The 22777-nt window shown below is 44.5% G+C and overlaps 1 protein-coding gene across 1 annotated transcript in view; it reads left to right on the plus strand.

The window, feature by feature from the left end:
- trim36 (tripartite motif containing 36) overlaps positions 1–22777 on the plus strand; it is a 129623-nt gene that overhangs the window by 95683 nt on the left and 11163 nt on the right. Inside the window, 2 exon segments of the mRNA XM_084323357.1 lie at positions 13647–13830; positions 15572–15685. Coding sequence (XP_084179483.1) covers positions 13647–13830; positions 15572–15685 — 298 coding nt within the window.

Consider the following 22777-nt stretch of genomic DNA (forward strand, 5'->3'; position numbering starts at 1 on the left):
TATTTTTCTTTGATCTTTATTGTTGGCGTGTAGTTCAGTGCTAAAGTCTGTCTGAATGAATGAATGAATGAAAACTTTATTTAACAGATTGCAGAATGGGTACAATACAGTACGGCTCAATACATACAATTGTTAAGGGGATGCAGACCTGAGAAAGACGTTTGTCTTGTTTCCATCAGGGTCCCCCATTTTCAATTCATATAGACATTTATGACATGCACAACATACATGACATTTATGGCATAGGGACATATAGGTAATTAGTACTGATACATTTGTGACATAAACGGTATTCAAATATACAGTACTGTTACCCCTAGATCCTGACAGAGTATATACATATGATGGGGAGGGGACTGTACATTAGAAGGGGGTGGGTGGGTGGGAGAGAAATATACATACGGTGGGGTGGAGACTGTACATTTGGAGGGGGTGGGTGGGAGAGAAATATACATACGGCGGGGAGAGAATATATACATGCGGTGGGGAGGAGACTGTCTATTAGGAGGTGGTGGGGGGTTTGGGCACCACCAGTTTCGAAATTGCAGCCTCCCGTAGGTGCTCTTTAAGAGCGGTTTTGAATGTGGGTAGGGATTCACATTCCTTTACAGCTTTGGGTAGGGTGTTCCACATTGATGTGGCATAATTGCGAAACGTGTTGAGTCCCTTGTTTGAGCCGAATCTGGGTTTAACATGATTTGTTGAGCTTCCTCTGGTGTAGTGGTTGTGGTATTCACTGACCTTTGGAAAGTATTTTGACATGTACATGGGTACCTTAGTCGTATAGTGTATCTTGTAGACCAGGCCCATTGCAAGTTGCTGTACTCTGTCGTCTACTCTAAGCCATCCTAGGTTGTCAAAGTGGGCAGGGGTGAGGTGGGTTCTGGGGGTAAGGTCAAGTAGTAGTCTGACCAGTTTGTTTTGTGATGTTTGTAATCTTGTTTTTAGCGCCTTTGAGGTGCTTTGGTACCATGAGGTGCAAGCATAGTCGTAGTACCCTTGAATGAGTGCTCCTGCCAGAGTCTTCAGGTATTCTTATTTACCAGAGAGGAGATCCGGTACAAGAATCTAGTTCGTTGGTTGACTTTTTTTATTACATTGGATGCCATTTTGTCACAGGAAAGATTTGCCTTTAGGTGTTCTTTGAGAGTGGTTTTGATGCCATTAACAAACGTGTTGAGTATTTTTACATGAACTTTTATGGCTTTATTGATTTAAAATCCCAATATTGTTGTGGGTCTGCTTTGATTTTATTTTATTGATGGATTAAAAACACACAACAAGGATCCAAAGGATAACATGAGAGAGTAAAACCCTTATTTCTGTCATGGTCCCAGGGCTGTTAGGCCACAAGAAAAACACGACAATAACACAAAACACATAAATTTAAAACATTAGAAGACTAACCTATACAGTAGTGGTAGTGAAAGGGTTAACCTTCTGTAGTGTGGTAGTGAAAGGTTAACCTTCTGTAGTGTGGTAGTGAAAGGTTAACCGTCTGTAGTGTGGTAGTGCAAGGTTAACCGTCTGTAGTGTGGCAGTGAAAGGTTAACCGTCTGTAGTGTCGCCACCTATTGCTGCATACAAGGGGGTTGTATGCGAATGCAAAGCAACACGGCCGTATGGTGAAGGCATACCAGCATTCAACTGTATGGGCCACAGCGGTTTCTATCATCATCATCATCACCACCCACGCTATGCATAAAATATATATGTCCGCAGGGCGGCTACGTGGCGTAGTGGGCAAGGCGCTCGCCACGAATGACGGAGACACTGGGCTTGCCTGTTCGAGCCCAGCGCTCCACATTGCTTTCAGTTTAGCTGGTCGTTCATACTAATACACATTGGCCGTATTAGAGGGTGGGGAACTGATGGGTGGGGATCGGGCGTTGTGGACAGCGACTCCTACAGGTCGGTTGGTGCGCCTGCGCAGCAGAATCAGGAAGTGTCGGGGGCAGCGTGAGCCCTCCCACGCGTTACTCCTCGCCACTGAGAGATCGAGCTGCGCAGGTGAAAAGATGCGACTGCTGTTACCTCAAGTACCGGAGGGGACTTGTGCTATGTATGACTTAGTCCACATTGCAGCCGGCTTGTGGGAGGCAAGAAACAGCGTCCGTGACAGGGGAGGGTTGAATTGGATGATACGAAATTGGGATGGGAGAAAAATATAGAAAATGGGAGAAAAAGCAAACTGCAATGGAATACAGGGCATCTCTCTCTCTTTACCTAATATTTTGATTCTATCCTGACCTTTTTCAGTTGGAAGGGCAGTCTATAATATATTATGCGCAATGCATGGGCACTTTTTTATGAGGCTCAAAAGCGCAGGTGCTCAAGCACCCCTTGGGCTCTATGTGTGCACGTGCCTGCCGGGTAAGCATGGAGAACACTGGTCTTCCCCCGAGGTCACCTTCCACACACCCCTCCTGCTCTCAGTAGACCGCTCTAGCACTGTCGCCCCCCAATACCGGTATAAGATATCGGGATAGATAAACCAGGCTAAAGTAGGGTATCGATATATCTGAGAATATTCCTAATACTAGGATCCAATACCTAGAGTCATGTAACAAGAGCAACAAATCAAAATTGCACACCTACATCTCTCTTAATGGAGACATTTTATCTTAATCATGTTATTTTGATAATTGTATATATATATATATTTTTTTTTTATCTTTTTCCCCCCTTCTTTTTCCGTTTTTCTCCCCTCCCTATGTTAGTTGTTATGCAAATTCCCAATCCCCTTCCTGGTCGTTGCGCACTCTACCCCCTACCGTCGGTCTGGGAGGGCGGAGACTATCACATGCTTCCTCCGACACATGTGTAGCCAGCCCACCGCTTCTTTTCACCTGGCAGCGCGGACTCTCACTGGGAGAGTGTAACGTGTGGAAGGTCACACTACCTCCCTCCAGATCCTTCCCTGGCTGTGCAGGCGCCCCGACCGAACTGTAGGAGTCGCTGTTTACAACGACCCGGACCCACCCACCGGCTTCCCTCCCGCTGACTCTGCCAATTGAGCCAGTATGACGGCCGGCCAAGCCCGAGGCAACGCTGACAGCCGGATTCGATACCAGTGTCCCTCGCGTTGGTGACGAGCGCTTAGTCCGCTGCACCACCCAGCCGCCTCTGATAATTGTATCTTAATAATTCTTCATCTGATGACCGTATAACTTCATGTCTTAAATGTACAGTATGATATCCATAATGGATGGATTGGCCCTGTGTATCTGCTTATAGTTAACGTGTAGTTCCAGGACTTCATATGGGTGGAAAATGCAGAGAATACAACATGAGTGATTCATTTAGAGTTTGATGGGATCCGGCACCTGTTTACTATTAACTGAAACCTTCCCTGCATATATTTAGTTTAGCATATGTAATGCTAAACTGACGTAAGATTTTTGTGTTGTTATTCTCGATGCCGATTGCATTTGTCATCCACCGAAGTGTTATTATTCCTTCCAATATTTTATTATGGAAAGGACCTGTTTACTGGGTTTCCTTTGGCCATGGCTAAGGGGGTTAAGCTCATCTAACCCCTGTACTTCCTCAGCCATGCCGGGGTATTTGGCAGTAACCTCGTTGGGGTATCAGTAACCTCGTTGGGGTATTTGGCAGTAACCTCGTTGGGGTATTTGGCAGTAACTGTGTTGGGGTATTTAGCAGTAGCTGTGTTGGGGTATTCAGCAGTATCTGTGATGGTATTTAGCAGTAGCTGTGTTGGGGTATTTATTAGTAGCTGTGTTGGGGTATTTTAGCAGTAGCTGTGTTGGGGTATTTATTAGTAGCTGTGTTGGGGTATTTAGCAGTAGCTGTGTTGGGGTATTTTAGCAGTAGCTGTGTTGGGGTATTTATTAGTAGCTGTGTTGGGGTATTTAGCAGTAGCTGTGTTGGGGTATTTAACAGTAGCTGTGTTGGGGTATTTTAGCAGTAGCTGTGTTGGGGTATTTAGCAGTAGCTGTGTTGGGGTATTTAACAGTAGCTGTGTTGGGGTATTTATTAGTAGCTGTGTTGGGGTATTTTAGCAGTTCCTGTGTTGGGGTATTTAACAGTAGCTGTGTTGGGGTATTCGGCAGTAGCCCTGTTGGGAAGATCCTCCCAGAACCGTCCCGAAATGAACGTGGACCGTCCCAAAATGAACGTGGATCGTCCCGTTTTTCTATCATTAGTTAATGGACAGAGTAGGCACATGCGGTTTCCGGTTCTGTCGCACACACTTGATGCACACAGAGAGCGCTTGTCTGCTTGCTACTTGCTGGCTAGCTAAACATAAATTGTCCCGGGACATAACGTTAAATGTTTTTCAAGTGACGGAACATTACCGATGTTACCAAGTTAGCTAGCTAGCTGGTTAGCTGGTGTGTCGAACCTTTTAGTAACATGATTTGAGCTGTTGCAGAATTTTTACCTAGCGTTATCGTTGGTGTGTGTATTGTCAAGGAGGTTTATTAACTCTTTGACTGCCACACTGTTTTTTCATCTTTACTCCCTGGAGCCAGCTTTTTTGACAATTTTCACGATCTTTGCAGACCCATCGTATATTCTATATTATAGCTATGGAGACAATAGTATGGCTCATTTGACAGGCAGGGTCGTTTTCCTTTTTTTTTGTATTGTCAAGGAGGTTTATTAACCCATTCAGTGCCAACCACGAGATTAGTCGGGTTAACTCGCCATGCGTTGAGTGCCAAGACCCAGAGAAAACTCGGGTTTTAATTGTTATTTCTTTTATTAGCAATATCCATTCATTTTTCATCCATCATTGGGAATGGGTCTGAGCTCGAAAAGGGCAAATACCGCGGCCTATCGTCTCCCGGATGGTATTGCACATCATTGGATTGGATTGGGTGGGACTGTACATCAGAAAAAAACTCCGCTCCCGGGGTTTCCCTTCTCGGGCAATCTGTTACCACATTCACTGGGGAGGCTCGGAGCAGCTTTCGATTATGTGTTTTGGTGCTATAACGTTGGATCAATAAACGCAATCAATATTTGGAATGGCGATCAGGAATTTGATTAATCTTTTTGCAGAACATCTGATGTGAGGTAAGGACTCTTATGTTACCAGTTTTGGGTTAATCGGATGTTTTTTTCTCCGCCATCGCAGTGTGTGTGTGTGTGTGTGTGCGTAACGTTAGCCGTATCCACGGCATGGATAATCGATTTTCAGCCCGCTTCTCTAGCGTGCATAAGTACACATATACTATCGATAATCTAGCGTTTATTTGAAAACTATTAATAAATCAGCCGAAAAATGACAACGTGTTTTGTGTATTCCAGTAAAGGGCTATTATTGCGGAATTTCTCTGGAAATACTAGACATCTCCAAAACGATACTCTATTCAAAACGGTATAAAACGGAAATGTACCAATGAAAAAAACAATCCGTTTCGTACATGTTGACTGCAAGCAAGTCATTGATAAGTGAGGGGTGTTTTAGACCCATAGCCATAATTTAAGATATAGTTTAGGTGTTCGCAAATTTCCCTGTCCTCCCATTGACTTCCTTACTGGCATGCTAGCCCATGGTCAAAGGGGCGTGGCTCTGAATGAGTTAAGAACTGTGTGTGCTACACAGAACGTGCAGTTAGTTTCCGGGACGACGGGAGGTCCTTGAGCTCGAGCCCTGGTTGGGGTACTTAGCGCTGTGCGGACTTTAGGAAGATTACTACCAACTGACACATGGCCCACTGTTTACATTTTTGTTATTCTGTTCTATAACACACACCAGCCCGCTGAAGCGTCCGCCACCTCCAACTGTTTTTCTCGCTCGTCACCATGGCGACCCCTTTTGTGTGACACGACGGTTGAAGGCGGTGGCTGAATGTTTTAATTTTTTGGGGGGTTTATTTGTGTATATTGTGACTGCTAGAATGAGTCTCACAGTTGGCTCGACATCTGCCGTTGACATTTAAAGCTTCACCAGACAGGCTCATGGTGGGTTCTTAGAGCTCCACTCTGATTAACTATGATCATCGCCAACCATCTGTTGATCTCTCAGCTTAAACCTCATCCTCCCTGTAGGGGAGCCGTATCACTTTGATTCCTGTACGGACTCATTGTTGAGTTTGAGACACACTGCTGTGTGTGTATTTCCACGCGTACACACAGATAAATAGAAATAGAAAACTTTATTGCCATTTCAACACATGGTTGATTGGGATTTGTTGTGGTGCCAAACATACAGTACATACACTATAAAAACACACAAGAATACATGCAATGCAATCCCCACAATAAAAGTATTACACAAACAATAAAGGAATGCTACAGTACCTAAAAAAGCTTGGTGTTCCAGTTTAAAGTGCATATTGCCTTAAAGTGCCTGTCGGCTGGTGCTAGCCCTTATGGTACAAAGTGCCTGTGCATTTGAACTTGAGTTCAGGTGACGGACAACCTTGGGATATGTACTGTTTTTAAAACGAGATGTCCTACACCTGAGACTTTGGAGTCTTCTACCAGAGGGAAGGGGGTTAAAATGAGTATTTCATTCAGTTTCGCCCCTCCACTGCCCGCCTCATTACTCTCCTCTGCTCCAGCTGCCGTCGTTGGATTTACATTAGTAGAGGGGGCGTCTATTGTGTAGAGCTTTTTCCTTTTTATTAGGTTTGAAGAACGTACGTTTCACTACATCAGCTGAATGCACGTTCAAAAACCCTTCTCGGTATCATACGCAGCAGCAGCACGTTCTCAGAATGTGAAACATTTCTTTGCGTTTTCCGGCAGTGATTCCCTTTTTTTTTTTAATTTTGAATGTAATTATTCCACTTTAAAAAAAAAAATCTTTTAATGAAGACGCGGTGTTCATGGCCGTGGTCACAGTGTTGTTGTGGGCTTGCTGCCGTTAGCTCCCCAGACGCCACATTCCTGTGTTGTGTGGTTTGTGTAAGAGAGGGAACGGATGGATTCACTGTGCATCAGTAATGAGCTGGAATTCTGGGTCAGACTAGGGGACAGAAGGGGACAAAGCGTGCGCACACACACACACACACACACACACACACATACACATACACACACAACCACACACAGGCATGGGATAAAGGATGATGCGCAACAGTGGCTTCGACAACCCCCCCCCCCCCCCCCCCCCCCCACACACACACACACACAGTCTTCAATAAGACCCCGCATTGACCTCGACTTGAAAATGCTTGCTTAGTTGATTGACAACGAAAAGAAGATGATTTTGAACCAGGGACACATGCTTGTATTCTCGGGTGTAGGATTTGGGTCAGTGAGTAGAGCCCCACTCAAGATACACAGAGCACTGACTGGTGTACAGGTATATATATAGACGTGTCCAGAGGCAGAGGGGATCTGGTAGTCTACACCCTCCCCAGACCGACAGTAGGGCAGCATGTGGTAGTCTACACCCTCCCCAGACCGACAGTAGGGCAGCATGTGGTAGTCTACACCCTCCCCAGACCGACAGTAGGGCAGCATGTGGTAGTCTACACCCTCCCCAGACCGACAGTAGGGCAGCATGTGGTAGTCTACACCCTCCCCAGACCGACAGTAGGGCAGCATGTGGTAGTCTACACCCTCCCCAGACCGACAGTAGGGCAGCATGTGGTAGTCTACACCCTCCCCAGACCGACAGTAGGGCAGCGTGTGGTAGTCTACACCCTCCCCAGACCGACAGTAGGGCAGCGTGTGGTAGTCTACACCCTCCCCAGACCGACAGTAGGGCAGCATGTAGTAGTCTACACCCTCCCCAGACCGACAGTAGGGCAGCATGTGGTAGTCTACACCCTCCCCAGACCGACAGTAGGGCAGCGTGTGGTAGTCTACACCCTCCCCAGACCGACAGTAGGGCAGCATGTGGTAGTCTACACCCTCCCCAGACCGACAGAGGAGGCATGTGGTAGTCTACACCCTCCCCAGACCGACAGAGGAGGCATGTGGTAGTCTACACCCTCCCCAGACCGACAGTAGGGCAGCATGTGGTAGTCTACACCCTCCCCAGACCGACAGAGGAGGCATGTGGTAGTCTACACCCTCCCCAGACCGACAGTAGGGCAGCATGTGGTAGTCTACACCCTCCCCAGACCGACAGAGGAGGCATGTGGTAGTCTACACCCTCCCCAGACCGACAGTAGGGCAGCATGTTGTAGTCTACACCCTCCCCAGACCGACAGCGGAGGCATGTTGTAGTCTACACCCTCCCCAGACCGACAGTAGGGCAGCATGTGGTAGTCTACACCCTCCCCAGACCGACAGTAGGGCAGCATGTGGTAGTCTACACCCTCCCCAGACCGACAGTAGGGCAGCATGTGGTAGTCTACACCCTCCCCAGACCGACAGAGGAGGCATGTTGTAGTCTACACCCTCCCCAGACCGACAGAGGAGGCATGTTGTAGTCTACACCCTCTCCAGACCGACAGTAGGGCAGCATGTGGTAGTCTACACCCTCCCCAGACCGACAGAGGAGGCATGTGGTAGTCAACACCCTCCCCAGACTGACAGCGGAGGCATGTTGTAGTCTACACCCTCCCCAGACCGACAGAGGAGGCATGTGGTAGTCTACACCCTCCCCAGACCGACAGAGGAGGCATGTGGTAGTCTACACCCTCCCCAGACTGACAGCGGAGGCATGTTGTAGTCTACACCCTCCCCAGACCGACAGAGGAGGCATGTGGTAGTCTACACCCTCCCCAGACCGACAGAGGAGGCATGTGGTAGTCTACACCCTCCCCAGACCGACAGAGGAGGCATGTGGTAGTCTACACCCTCCCCAGACCGACAGAGGAGGCATGTGGTAGTCTACACCCTCCCCAGACCGACAGAGGAGGCATGTGGTAGTCTACACCCTCCCCAGACTGACAGTAGGGCAGCATGTGGTAGTCTACACCCTCCCCAGACCGACAGTAGGGCAGCATGTGGTAGTCAACACCCTCCCCAGACCGACAGTAGGGCAGCATGTGGTAGTCTCTACACCCTCCCCAGACCGACAGTAGGGCAGCATGTGGTAGTCTACACCCTCCCCAGACCGACAGTAGGGCAGCATGTGGTAGTCTACACCCTCCCCAGACCGACAGTAGGGCAGCATGTGGTAGTCTACACCCTCCCCAGACCGACAGTAGGGCAGCATGTTGTAGTCTACACCCTCCCCAGACCGACAGAGGAGGCATGTGGTAGTCTACACCCTCCCCAGACCGACAGTAGGGCAGCATGTGGTAGTCTACACCCTCCCCAGACCGACAGAGGAGGCATGTGGTAGTCTACACCCTCCCCAGACCGACAGTAGGGCAGCATGTGGTAGTCTACACCCTCCCCAGACTGACAGCGGAGGCATGTTGTAGTCTACACCCTCCCCAGACCGACAGAGGAGGCATGTTGTAGTCTACACCCTCCCCAGACCAACAGAGGAGGCATGTTGTAGTCCAGCGGTTCTCAACAGGGGTGCCTAGGCACACTAGGGTGCCTCAGAGAGCTGCCAGGGGTGCCTTGACATTTCTAAAAAAATATATATATTTTTATATGATCACTAAAGTGCCATCTGTTGCAGCTGCACTGTTTTCCATGAAAATACCACAGTTGGATAAGTTTGACCATTTCTCAAACTGAATCATAATTTTTTTTATATGTTTTGGTAGCTTTTTCATTTGTTTATTGGACAAGTCCAGCAGAGAGGAAGGATGGGAGAGAGATATGGGGGAAGACATTCGGCAAAGGTTGCCGGGTCCGGGAGTCGAAAATCATTATTTAATAAAACACAGAAAAGGATCACCAAGTTACTGTGGATAAAGAACCCCTTTACAGACAACATTGAGACAAAGCTTCCTGACACATCTCAATCCAAACTCTTGGAAGAACTCATTGAAATAATAATAATAATAATAATAATAATAATAATAATAATAATAATACTTTATTTGTATAGCACTTTTCATACAGAAGTTGCAGTTCAAAGTGCTTCACAACAGTAAAAATATAGGCATAAGCGAGCATGAGCAAGGTAAGGTAAATCAGTGTTTCACATTAGGACCTAGTATCCCAATAGGTTATCTGTTTACAGTTTCATTCAGTAATACAAATGACAAAAATAGTTTAAAATGATTCGGGTTAGAAATAGTCTAAGAATTATAAAATGGAACAGACATACAACAGTGTATTTAACATAGAACAGTGATAAAATAGTTCAATTTTGGATTACAACAGAGCAGTGCTCTTCATTATAGTAATATTCAATATTCAAGGAGCTTTCACAATCTCATCTGATACCACCTGGAGAGCTTGTTTTAGTGAAGAACCCCTGGAAACATGTTGGTCTGAGTGTGGAGCTGAGTACCAAGTATCTCATGATGCAGCAGGTAAGGTGTTGATACCATTCAGCACCACATATCTGTGTGAAGCTGGCTTTTTCATCCATGACAGCTCTGAAAACAAAATATAGGGCCAAGTTGAGCCTTGAGGATGACATGCGTGTTGCCTTGTCAAAGATCTCCCCATGTATTGACCGTATTATTAGCCAGCAGCAGCAGCAGACCTGAGCTAGAAATGTCCACTGAGTGAACGAGGGCTTATCTTCTGTATTTATTTATATTTTTTGAGAAATGGTAACTTGGTGATCCTTTTCTGTATTTAAAAGAAATACATGATTTTCTGTTTTTGAGAAATGGTCACACTTATATGCAATTTTAATGGAAAACAGTGCAGCTGTAACAGATAGCACTTTAGTGATAATTTTCTGTAATTTTATTTAAAAAAATATGCTATTTGATTTACTACTACAAGCAGTGTAATGTCAACAGTACTAAGCCATTTAGACCTGAAATGCCATTTAGACCTTATTTTGAAAGCAAGCACTTTTGTCATCATTGTAGCAAAAAAGACAGGACCGGAAAAGGCTTTATCATATATAGGGGTGCCCTGGAATATTTTATTGGACACAGGGGTGCCTTGGCAGCAGAAATGTTGAGAACCCCTGTTGTAGTCTACACCCTCCCAAGACCGACATTAGGGTAGTGACGCAACAGGGAATTGGCAAGATAACTAAAATGGGAGAAAAAGAAAAAAAACACGTCATACTATGATGAGATGCCATTTTCTTGATTGCTTTTAACACTTTAATCGCCGAAAACGCCGGAACTCGTCTTTCCTAGCCATGCTCATTCTGCCGAAGACGCCGTAACTCGTCTTTGATGTCAATATTTCAAAAATCTGTCATCGAAATCATATTTCCTTTCCGGAGCCCTGAGACACACTGCTGATCTCCTCTCAACTCTCTAGCGGTTCAAGAGCGCCATCTGGTGGCCGATCGGCAGATCGGCAACCGGAAATTAACCTTTGAACCGGTAGTGCTCATCCATATGTGGTCCGGCCACTCGCTATCGTTAGAGAGACTCCGTCTTGATACAGTGAACATCGATCGGTTCAAATAACTCGAAAAAACAACATGATTTGGACGTATATACTATTATACAACTTGGAAATGGATCGGGCATTTCTACATCCCATAATAGAAAAAATTCTGTTCCACGCTCATCTGCCAGCGGCGCGAGGAAGCCACGGTAAGATTCAGCGTTATATTCTAACGTGTTCGATATAAACTGCTATGATGAACATATGACCCACTCTGGATGAATCATCTAACGCTGCCCACGGAATTATAAACGATCCCCCGCCCATCCGGACATCATCAGATGATGCGTAGAAACTTCTAGAAGCACATCCAGTTGACATTTTTTATCTCTCACAGATTCCTACCAAACTGTATTTGATCATCAATATAATGCATTTAGGGCTATAAATCACGTTCTGAAGAAAGCTGCAGAAAACGATAAAAACATACTTATACTTTAGACCATATTTTAGTATGAATATGTGAATGAAAAAGTTTAACGTTGCTACACCCTGAACAATACATATAGGACATTGAATGGGCCATAATAATGGCAATTTAGCAATAGAATTTAAAAAGTTATAGCCCTGCAAAGAAGGGGAACTTCTCCATGTTAAATAGGGCTGGCGGGGGATGGTAAATTATGAATTTAACCCCGGCGATTAAAGTGTTAACCAGGTAGGCTTCTCGTGAACTTCCCTCATGAGTATTAAAATTACTGTTGAAATTATATTAAAGGAATAGTTCAGATTTTTGGAACCCTGGTCCCATTTCCTACTTTACTAACGTTGATGTTGATTGGTAGAGTCCTTCCTCTGCACAATCCACGCCGTTCTTCCTACAAGCAAAGCCAATGGGGTCGACCTCCTGTCCGTACAAGCTGACTGAAATCTACTTTGTGTTCACTGTGGAGTAAGAGCTTCAGTCGGCTTGTACAGACGGGCCCCATTTGACTTTGCATTGGTTTGTGGCCAACTAGCTGGAGCTAGTATGAGCAACAAGCATGGATTGTGCTGAGAAAGGATTATTACACCAATCGACGACATCGTTGGTAAGTAGGAAATAAGGCTAAAGTTAAAAAGAAAAATCTGAAGAACTATCCCTTTTTTAAATGCAATGGCACTGGATTGTCCCATTTCTATCTATATTAATAAAGCCAACATTACGGCTCGGACATAACCTGTCCTATTGCCATCTATATTAATAAACCAAACGTCACAGCTGAGACATAACCTGTCCTATTGCCATCTATATTAATACAGCAAACATCATAGCTCAGACATAACCTGTCCTATTGCCATCTATATTAATACAGCAAACATCACACCTGTCCCATTTTAATCTATAGTAATACAGCAAACATCACAGCTCAGACATAACCTGTCCTATGATCTACCCCTTAATTACAGCGCTTGAAACATTGGCTACGTAGCACTGTTTCTCGGTGTGCACTGAAGCCATGCTGCTAATAGGGCTATCGTCATCAATACCATGCTCCAGTTGTAATGAGGGCTTCCCTAGACACATGCAAATTATTTGGTAATCCCCCCCCCCCCCCCCCCCTCTCAAGAATGTATGAAACGGTCGAGTGGTTGGAGATAATTATGTTAGGCGTGCATGATGTAGCCTATATTATGCTAACGATGGCCTTTGGCCCAGAAACTATTTATAGAACACATTTAATCGGATCCAGATGAGGCATTTCATTTGCATGATACACATGAGACTCGAGGGTAAAGGATGATGTAATGCATCTCTGCAGGGGTTTTCTATCAAGTAGGTATTTTTCTTTTTTTTCAGTTACATGCTCTAGAGACTCCTTATTACCTCATTGTGTTCCCTCAGATTGCCTAGATCTGTTTCACAGTGCCCTCTTGTGTTGGCCTCTGGAACTTCCCATGTTCCCATTATATCCAGTCATGTAGTATTTAGGATTATATGAACATATTTGTTTGTTTCTTTTAGATTAGATTAAAATGTATTGGCATTATACAGCACAAGTACAGTACAACGAAAATACGTTTGTGTGTACTTGTTTTGCACTCTGACCAAATCTCTCACTCCCCCCTTTTCTCTCTCTCTCCCTCTCTCCATCTCTTTCTTCATCATTTTCATCTCTCCATATATCCCTCTTTCCCCCCCCCCCCCCCATATTTCTCTTGCTCTCTCTCTCTTTTGTGTCCCTTCTTCCCTGGTCTCTCCCTGGTCTCCTATCTTCCCTCATCCCTCTCTCTCCCACCTTGTCTTTCCTCCTCCCTCCATCATCTCATTCCTCCCTCTTTCACCACCAACCCGCTAGCCTTCGGTTTCCTCTTCAATGATAAGTGTGGCTTCAGCTCCGAGCGCCTGGTTCTCAGCAAGCGCCGTGACAGCGTGGAGAGTGTGGCGGGCATGGCCTTCCTCCTCGCCGGGGAGCGAGTGCAGACAGGCAGCTACATCTGCCTGGACTACATCATCGGTGACACGGGCATCACTGGGGGCAGGTAGGCCTGGAACCAACCTGAACCATTACCTTAATTGTAGTTATCCTAGAACCAACCTGAACCATTACCTTAACTGTAGCTATCCTGGAACCGACATGAACCATTACCTTAACTGTAGCTATCCTGGAACCGACATGAACCATTACCTTAACTGTAGCTATCCTGGAACCGACATGAACCATTACCTTAACTGTAGTCATCCTAGAACCAAACCTGAACCATTACCTTAACTGTAGCTATCCTGGAACCAACCTGAACCATTACCTTAACTGTAGCTATCCTGGAACCAACCTGAACCATTACCTTAACTGTAGCTATCCTGGAACCGACATGAACCATTACCTTAACTGTAGTCATCCTAGAACCAAACCTGAACCATTACCTTAACTGTAGCTATCCTGGAACCGACATGAACCATTACCTTAACTGTAGCTATCCTAGAACCAAACCTGAACCATTACCTTAACTGTAGTTATCCTAGAACCAAACCTGAACCATTACCTTAACTGTAGCTATCCTGGAACCGACATGAACCATTACCTTAACTGTAGCTATCCTGGAACCGACATGAACCATTACCTTAACTGTAGCTATCCGGGAACCAACTTGAACCATTACCTTAACCAGTGTTTCCCATTAATTACCTAGACTGTGGTCCCGCCACAGTTGTATAATGAACCAAAAAAAAGTTATTAAAAAAGAATAGTCAAAAGTTTGCCAATAGGGATGTATCAGTAGTATTCGCAGTGGTAGTAGTCGTAATGGTAATCCAGTATATATTTTTTTCTCAAGAAATAAACCAGTTCAACACGGGTAACCACTTTTGCTTCATTTCTTTGATGGCTCAAATGTATGCTCTAGTCCAGTGGTTCTCAAACCTCTCGAGACACCCCAGCCGTTCCATGTATTTGTAAATTCCACCACCAGCACACCTGATTCAACTAATAAAGGGCTTGTTAAGTTGAATCAGGTGTGCTGGTGGTGGAATTTAACAAATACATGGAACGGCTGGGGTGCTTCAAGGAGAGGATTGGGAAGCACTAGTCTAGTCGATTTTGTGTTTTGAGCACAAAGTTTTTTTTTTTGTATTTTATTTTTTTATAATTTTTTAAACAAACACATAAACAAACATGACAACACACGATAAGATATACAAGCATTAGTTGACAGTGCACATCCAATGAAATCACATTTTAGTTAATTGTCTTATACAGGATATACCCTTAATACCTGTTATCTAAAAACCTACACACATATGCTCTAGCTCGTACCCCCCCTCCCGGACCCCCCATTGGATTTTTTTAGCACAAAGTTCATCATAGATCTAGCCTCTTTATTTTGCTCTCAAAGTGCACCAGATTGATGCATTTAACTTTAAAATGTACCAAAAAAGAAGTTCCGGGGGGGCATGCCCCAGGACCCCCCTAGATGGCCCGAGGTTCATCCACCACAGTCTCACAAAATCCTGTGGGAAACACTGCCTTAACTGTAGTTATCCTGGAACCAACCTGAATCATTACCTTAACTGTAGCTTTCCTTTTCAATGTGTAGTCTTGGTGATGTCTTGTGTGTTTTTCAATGCCTGCATACAATGATTTCCCCATTGGTGATTAAGTATATACTGTAGAATGGGATAAAGGGAAGCTACACTAGGGCCAGTCTGAAGATTATACTAGCAAAATGTCCATCCATGCTGCCAAACTGCTGAGTGGAATTCACACAGACCATCTCTGCTTCACAGGCACTTCTGGGCCTTCAGGGTGGAGCCTCACTCCTACCTGGTCAAAGTGGGCGTGGCCTCAGACTCCAAGCTGGTGGAGTGGTTCCACAACCCTAGAGACACCAGCAGCCCACGGTGAGAGAAGACACCTGTGTATATATATATATATATATATATATATATATATATATGTGTGTGTATATATATATATATACTGTATATATATATACTGTATATGTGTGTATATATATGCGTGTGTGTGTGTATATATATATATATATATACTGTACAGTATATGTGTGTGTGTGTGTATATATATATATACATATAGGCTGTCAATCGATATTTTAATCTGATTAATCGCATGATTGTCCATAGTTAACTCGCGATTAATCGCAAATACATTTTTCATCTGTTCTAAATCTATCTTAAACGGATATTTTTCAAGTTTTAACACTATGGTCGCCAAAAACGCCTTACCACGTCATTCCCCGCCATGCTCATTCTGCCAAAGACGCCGTACCACGTCTTTGATATCAATATTTCAAAAATCTGTGATCAAAATCATATTTCTCCCCCGGAGACTTGAGATCTACTGTTGATCCCCTCTCAACTCTCCAACGGTTCAAGAGCGCCATCTGGTGGCCGATCGGCGGATCGCCCAGACCGGAAACAGGAAATGGAAGCTGGTGCTCATTCCAATTCGGTCCGATCATTCGCTAATAGTCCCAGGACTCGCTAATAGTCCCAGGACTCGAGCGCGACACAATGGATAGTGATCTGTTACCAATAACTCTATAAACAACATGATTTGGACGTATATACTATTATACAACCTGGAAATGGATCGCATATTTCTACATCCCATAATAGGAATATTTCTGCTCCACGTTCATCGCTACGAGGAAGCTATGGTAACATTCAGCGCTATTATTTAACGTGTTCGATATAAACTGCTCTGATGATCATATCACCCACACTAGATGAATCATCTAACGATGAATCATCTAACGTTGGCCCCCCCCCCATCCGGTCAACATCGGATGATAAGTAGTAACTTCTAGAAGCACGTCCATTTGAAATTTTTTATCTCGCGCCGATTGCTATCAAACTGTATACAATCATCAATATAATGCATTTAGGGCTATAAATCACGTTCTGGAGAAAGCTGCAGAAAACGATAAAAACATACTTATACTTTAGACCGTATTTTAGTATGAATATGTGAATGAAAAAGTATAACGTTGCTACTCCCTGAACAATAGATACTTGATGTTGAATGGGCCATAGTAATGTCAATTTAGCAATACAATTTAAAAAGTTATAGCCCTGCAAAGAAGGGGAACTTCTCCATAGACAAATAGAGCTGGCGTGGGATGGTTTATTCTCAATATAAGCCTGGCGACCAAAGTGTTAATACTCTTATCAACATGAAAGTCAACAAATGCTTTCTTTATGCAGCCATTTAACACAAAAGGATGACCCTCATTGCAAGGATGACCCGCATTGCACATTTGCAAACAATTCAAAACAGAGTGATGCACAAAATAACTTAAAAGAAAATAATCATTTAAAACAATGAATAATCGACTCACCCCCCCCCACCCCCCCCCCCCCTCTCTCTCACACACACACTCCCAGCTCTCTTTCTCTCTTGCCCCTTCCTCATCTTTCTCTTTGTCTTTCTCTCTTTCTCTCTCTCTCTCTCTCTCTCTCTCTCTCTCTCTCTCACACACACCCTCACACACTTGATCTCGTTCTGTCATTTGGGCTATCTGTCAATATAATTGACATATGTGCTGCTGCTTTTTCTGACCACTCACCTATTGTTTTCTCCATTAAAATCCCCTGCTCTGCTATTTCCCCTCATGTACCTACAAAACAATCCCGCACGTTTACCTCTGACACTGCTGCCCACTTTTCTGAAGCCTTCTCCAGCTCCCCAATTTGTGTCCTAAATGCAAACAGTGTCCCAAATATCGATGACTATCTCTCCATGTTCAATGAGTCATGCACCGATATTTTAAATACTGTAGCACCTTTTAAAACTAAACGCATAAAACCCCTCCCCACACCCTGGCTAAATGAATCCACGCATACTCTCGGATGTGCATGTAGACGTGCCGAGAAGAAGTGGAGGAAGGACAGGTTGCATGTATCCCTCCAAATCCTACACAGCGCTCTGTCCATCTACCAAACGGCTGTCAAAACTGCAAAAACAGCTTACATTTCCAACTTAGTCATAGCAAATTCAAACAAACCCCAGGCCCTGTTCAAAGTCCCAGGCCTTCATTAGCTCTATGCGAAGGCTTCCAACACTTCTTCATCAGCAAAGTCTCTGCCCTTAGATCTCTCTCCCCCTTGCCCCCCTTGTCCCCCCTACCCCCCCTCCTCCTCCCCCCCCCCCACCCACTGCCTGCTGTTTTTGACCAGTTTGCCCCGGTCTCCCTCTCCTCCCTTTCCGATGCCATTAAACACCTGCGACCAACAAATTGCCCCTCGGACGCACTCCCCTCACGCATTCTAAAGGAAGTACCTGACCCTGTCCTCCTCACATTACTACCACTACTAAACGCTTGCCTCAGCACTGGATGTGTCCCGGCTGCCTTCAAGCATGCTGTGGTCCAGCCCCGGATAAAGAAGCCCAACCTCGATCCCTCTGTCTTTGCCAATTTTAGACCCATCTCACAACTACCATTTTTATCAAAAATCCTGGAGCGCATAGTCTACATACAGCTACAATCATTCCTTGAACACAACAACATCCATGACAAATTCCAATCTGGCTTTAAACCACGACACATCACTGAAACGGCTCTCCTCCGTGTCTTAAACAACCTGATTACAGCTGCTGATGCAGGAAACTCATCCCTACTATTACTCCTTGACCTCTCAGCCGCCTTTGACACGGTAGACCACCACATCCTTATAGCTCGCCTCGAGCATTACGTAGGCCTTAGGGGCCCCGTCTTAGACTGGTTCCGGTCCTACCTGAGTAATAGGACCTTCGCTGTCCAACTCGGTGACCTCACTTCCTCTATGGCCCCCCTCACCTGCGGGGTGCCCCAGGGCTCGATATTGGGTCCCACTCTCTTCCTCCTATACATACTCCCCCTAGGCCAGATCTTGGCAAAACACAATATCTCATTCCACTGCTTCGCCGATGACGTGCAGGTTTACCTCCCCTTAAAGCCCACCCAAGGGAAGACATCAATAGAACCACTGCTTGACTGCCTGGCAGAAATCAAGTGCTGGATGTCCGAAAACTCCCTGACATTGAACGAAGGGAAAACGGAGGTCATTGTTTTTAATAGTGCCCCCCCGCCCCCCCTCATTGACGCACTTGGTCCCCTGGGCCCAAACCTCTCCACCTCTGTCAGGAACCTCGGGGTCATCTTCGACAGTAATTTTAAATTCGATAGACAGGTCAGCGCCGTAGTGAAAAACAGCTTTTACCACCTTAGACTCCTGGCGAAGACAAAGGCATACCTCTCCCAAAGTAACCTGGAGACGGTGATACATGTCTTTGTTACCACCCGCCTCGACTACTGCAATGCTCTGTACACGGGCATCGACAAGTCCCTCCTCCGCCGCCTACAACTGGTGCAGAACGCAGCCGCGCGCCTCCTCACCAAAACAAGAAAACACGAACACATCAGCCCAGTTTTGGCCTCGCTCCACTGGCTGCCTATTAGCTTCAGGATCGATTTTAAATTAGCACTAAATGTTTTTAAATCATTAAATGGCACGGCTCCCTCCTATCTGTCCGAGCTCCTGCACCGCCACACCCCCCACGATCCCTCAGATCAGCTGACCAGATGCTATTGGTGGTACCCAGAACCAGGCTCAAGACTAGGGGAGACAGAGCTTTCTCCACCGCAGCGCCTAGACTGTGGAACAGCCTCCCCCTCAGCGTACGGACTGCCCAGACCGTACAGGCTTTTAAATCACTCTTGAAAACCTACCTGTTCTCCTTGGCCTTCCCCCCTACTTAACCACCACTAGACCCCTGGCCCCTCTATCCTCTTTGTTTTACTGTGTCCTACCAGTTTTTATTACTTTCATTGCTTTATTATGTTTTTAATCCTATATCTTGCACCATATTGTTTTGTTTTTGTTGCTTTCATTGCTTTTCTATGTTTTTTTTCTTTTTCTTTCTTTTAATCTTATACCTTGCCACACACTAATTTGTTTTTATCAACTTGCTTGTGAAGCACTTTGGTGTCAGCTGCCGCTGCCTGGAAATGTGCTATACAAATAAAACTGACTTGACTTGACTTCCAGCTCTCTTTCTCTCTTGCCCCTTCCTCATCTCTCTCACCCCTCTCTTTCTCTTTCTCTCTCTCTCACACACACTTTGACTCAGAAACAAACATAGTATCAATAATACACCTGAGTGAAGTCTAGTAAAAAAAATAAAATAAAAAATAAGTGAAAAAAATAATATAAATAATAATAAAAGAAAAATTCTAAAACGTTAATCGTGAGTTAAAATAAATAGTGGCGTTAAAGGATAAGGATAAGGATTAATATCGCGTTAACTTTGACAGCCTTAACACATTGGTCGCCAAAAACGACTTACGCCGTTTTTGCCCGCCATGCGTTGAAAGCCAACAACGGCGTACGCCGTTTTTGGGATAATATTTCATTTTTTCGGGGCGGCTAGGTGGTGCAGTGGGCAAGGCGCTCACCACCAATGCGGGAGACGCTGGGTTCGAGTCGTTCATACTAATGAACTAATGGTCGTTCATACTAATACAATTGGCAGTATTAGGGGGTGGGAAGCTGATGGGTGGGGATCGGACGTTGTGGACAGCGACTCCTACAGGTCGGTTGGTGCGCCTGCGCAGCAGAATCAGGAAGCGACAGGGGCGGCGTGCCCTCCAAACGCAGACCCCCGACACTGAGAGATCGCGCTGTGCAGGTGAAAAGATGCAACTGCTGCTTCCTCGAGTACCGGAGGGGACACGTGATGTAAGGCTTCGTCCACATTGCAGCCGGCTTGTGGGAGGCATGGCCTAACAACGTTCGAGACAGGGGAGGGTCGAATTTTTTTGAATTTTTTCGCCATGGCATTCATAATTCATCCAGCCAACCTCCGGAATACAAACCGGAAATGGATGTAGGAGATCGGCGTCAAATAATTGGGATCTTTCTCCTCCAGTCTCATCGGCGCACGGTAAGAGGACACTAACTTATTTTCAGCCCGATTGTTTATTCATTTCACTGCAAACCATCTGATCAACGTATCAACCCATAGTAAATAAAGCCGTTACTGACTATCAAGGAATTATAATTATTATTTTTATCGGTTCATTTTCGTTTTATAGCATTTTGAAAAGCCCTCGTTTTCAAAGAAAATATAAAGATTCCATGATAAAAGACATTTACTGGAATATTCTAGAATACACAAACTTTGTAATTTTTCTGCCTATTTATGAATCGTTTTCAAATAAACGCTAGATTATCGATAGTATATGTGTACGTATGCACGCTATAGAGGCGATCTGAAAAATCAATTCTCTTAATTCCTCATCAGCGATCGCGCACACAGAGACACATCACACATAGGGCAAACGCTGAGATCTCAGCGAATACAACTCTGATTATCCCAAGACTGGTAAAATAGATTCCTTACCTCAGATCAGATGTTCTCCAAAAAGATCATTCCAATTCCTGATCGCCATTCCAAATATCGATCACGCTTATTGATTGTGTATTGGCTGCTGTAAATATATATTCCAGGCTGATTCCCGTCCCGCGATGACTTCCTTGTTGATCAGACTTCTTACCAGCACAAGGAACCAGCTGGCTCCGCCCCTACATATCTACAGATCCCAGGTCGGTCTAAGCGACTGACCTGCAGTTACACAGGGATAGATGATAGGGGGCGCTTTTTTCCATTCTGAGCTCCTGTAGGGGCTGCTGTACCAACGGGAGACTCGGTTGATGAAATATGATTTCAGATTGCTAATAAAACGATATTTGTCGTCATCGGCACTCAGTGGGGGGGCTAATAAAACAAGATATGTCGTACGTGGCACTGAAAGTGTTATGCCCGAGATATACAGTAAAAGTGTATATTTTCAGCATTACGTTTGTTTACCAATTATTTTAAGTGTTATTAGTGAAATATAAGAGTATAGAAATCTCAGGGCATTGAGTCGGAAACCGGAGCATATTGACAGGAGGAAGTGGCACAGCCAAAAGTGAGTGTAGTCTTTTGAAGGAAGAGACTCAGGGCTTTCGAATTTCGAAAAACTACCCTACCCAGCTCACATCAGCCCCTGTCAATCATCTGACTTCTGGATTTACTTTTTTATGATCTCCCACAAACCTGAACGTTATTGCCATAAAACAGAACACAGTTAGTTTCTCTACCTTTCTGTGAACGTCTTGCAAAAAACGGTGTTGCAATACGATGAAAAATGGTGGAGAAATTTACATTATAAAAAAAGATGGCAGAATTCAGTACTGTATCTACAAAACCTTATGTTTAATCATCTTCCCTTTAATCATTTGCTTAGATTGTTCAGGTCTGATCAATTTTAGCATGGTGTTATTCACAGTCAAAGATAATAATTTTTTTTAAATAGAATTGATATTCTCCTTTGGTTCATTACAATTTACTCAAGCCTAGTAACAGACACACTATTTCTGACACTGATCCATATATGTCCCTAGATTCAGATACCAAGAACATGCAAATGGCCCATTTAAAAAAGAAATTTAAATGTTTATTCTACATCCTTATTGGATGAGTGACATAAAAAAATATATATCATTTTTTTTAATATTTTCTTTGTATGGATGGAAGAGCCGCACATTGACAGGCAAAGAGCCCCTGGTGTATAGGAAAGAAACGCCAATCGATAATCTATATTATGCTTCAGGGCCTATAACTACTGTTTTTGGAATTTCAGCAGAAAAGATTAAAAACATACTTATATTCTCGACGCTAGTAACACAACAATGTATGAATGAAAAAATATAACGTTCCCACATCCTGAACGATAGATAATCGATGTTGAATGGGCCATAGTAATGTCAATATAGCAATAAAATTTTAAAAGTTATAGCCCTGCAAAGAAGGTAAACATCTCCATAGGCTTTCAACGGTGGCAGACTGGCTATATTGATGGATATAACCCATGGCGCCCAATGTGTTAATATATATATACTGTTATGTGTGTGTGTGTGTGTATGTATAATTATCTATATATGCGT

Source organism: Notolepis coatsorum, assembly GCF_963971535.1.
Source record: "Notolepis coatsorum genome assembly, chromosome: 10".
In the NCBI taxonomy this organism is placed as follows: domain Eukaryota; kingdom Metazoa; phylum Chordata; class Actinopteri; order Aulopiformes; family Paralepididae; genus Notolepis; species Notolepis coatsorum.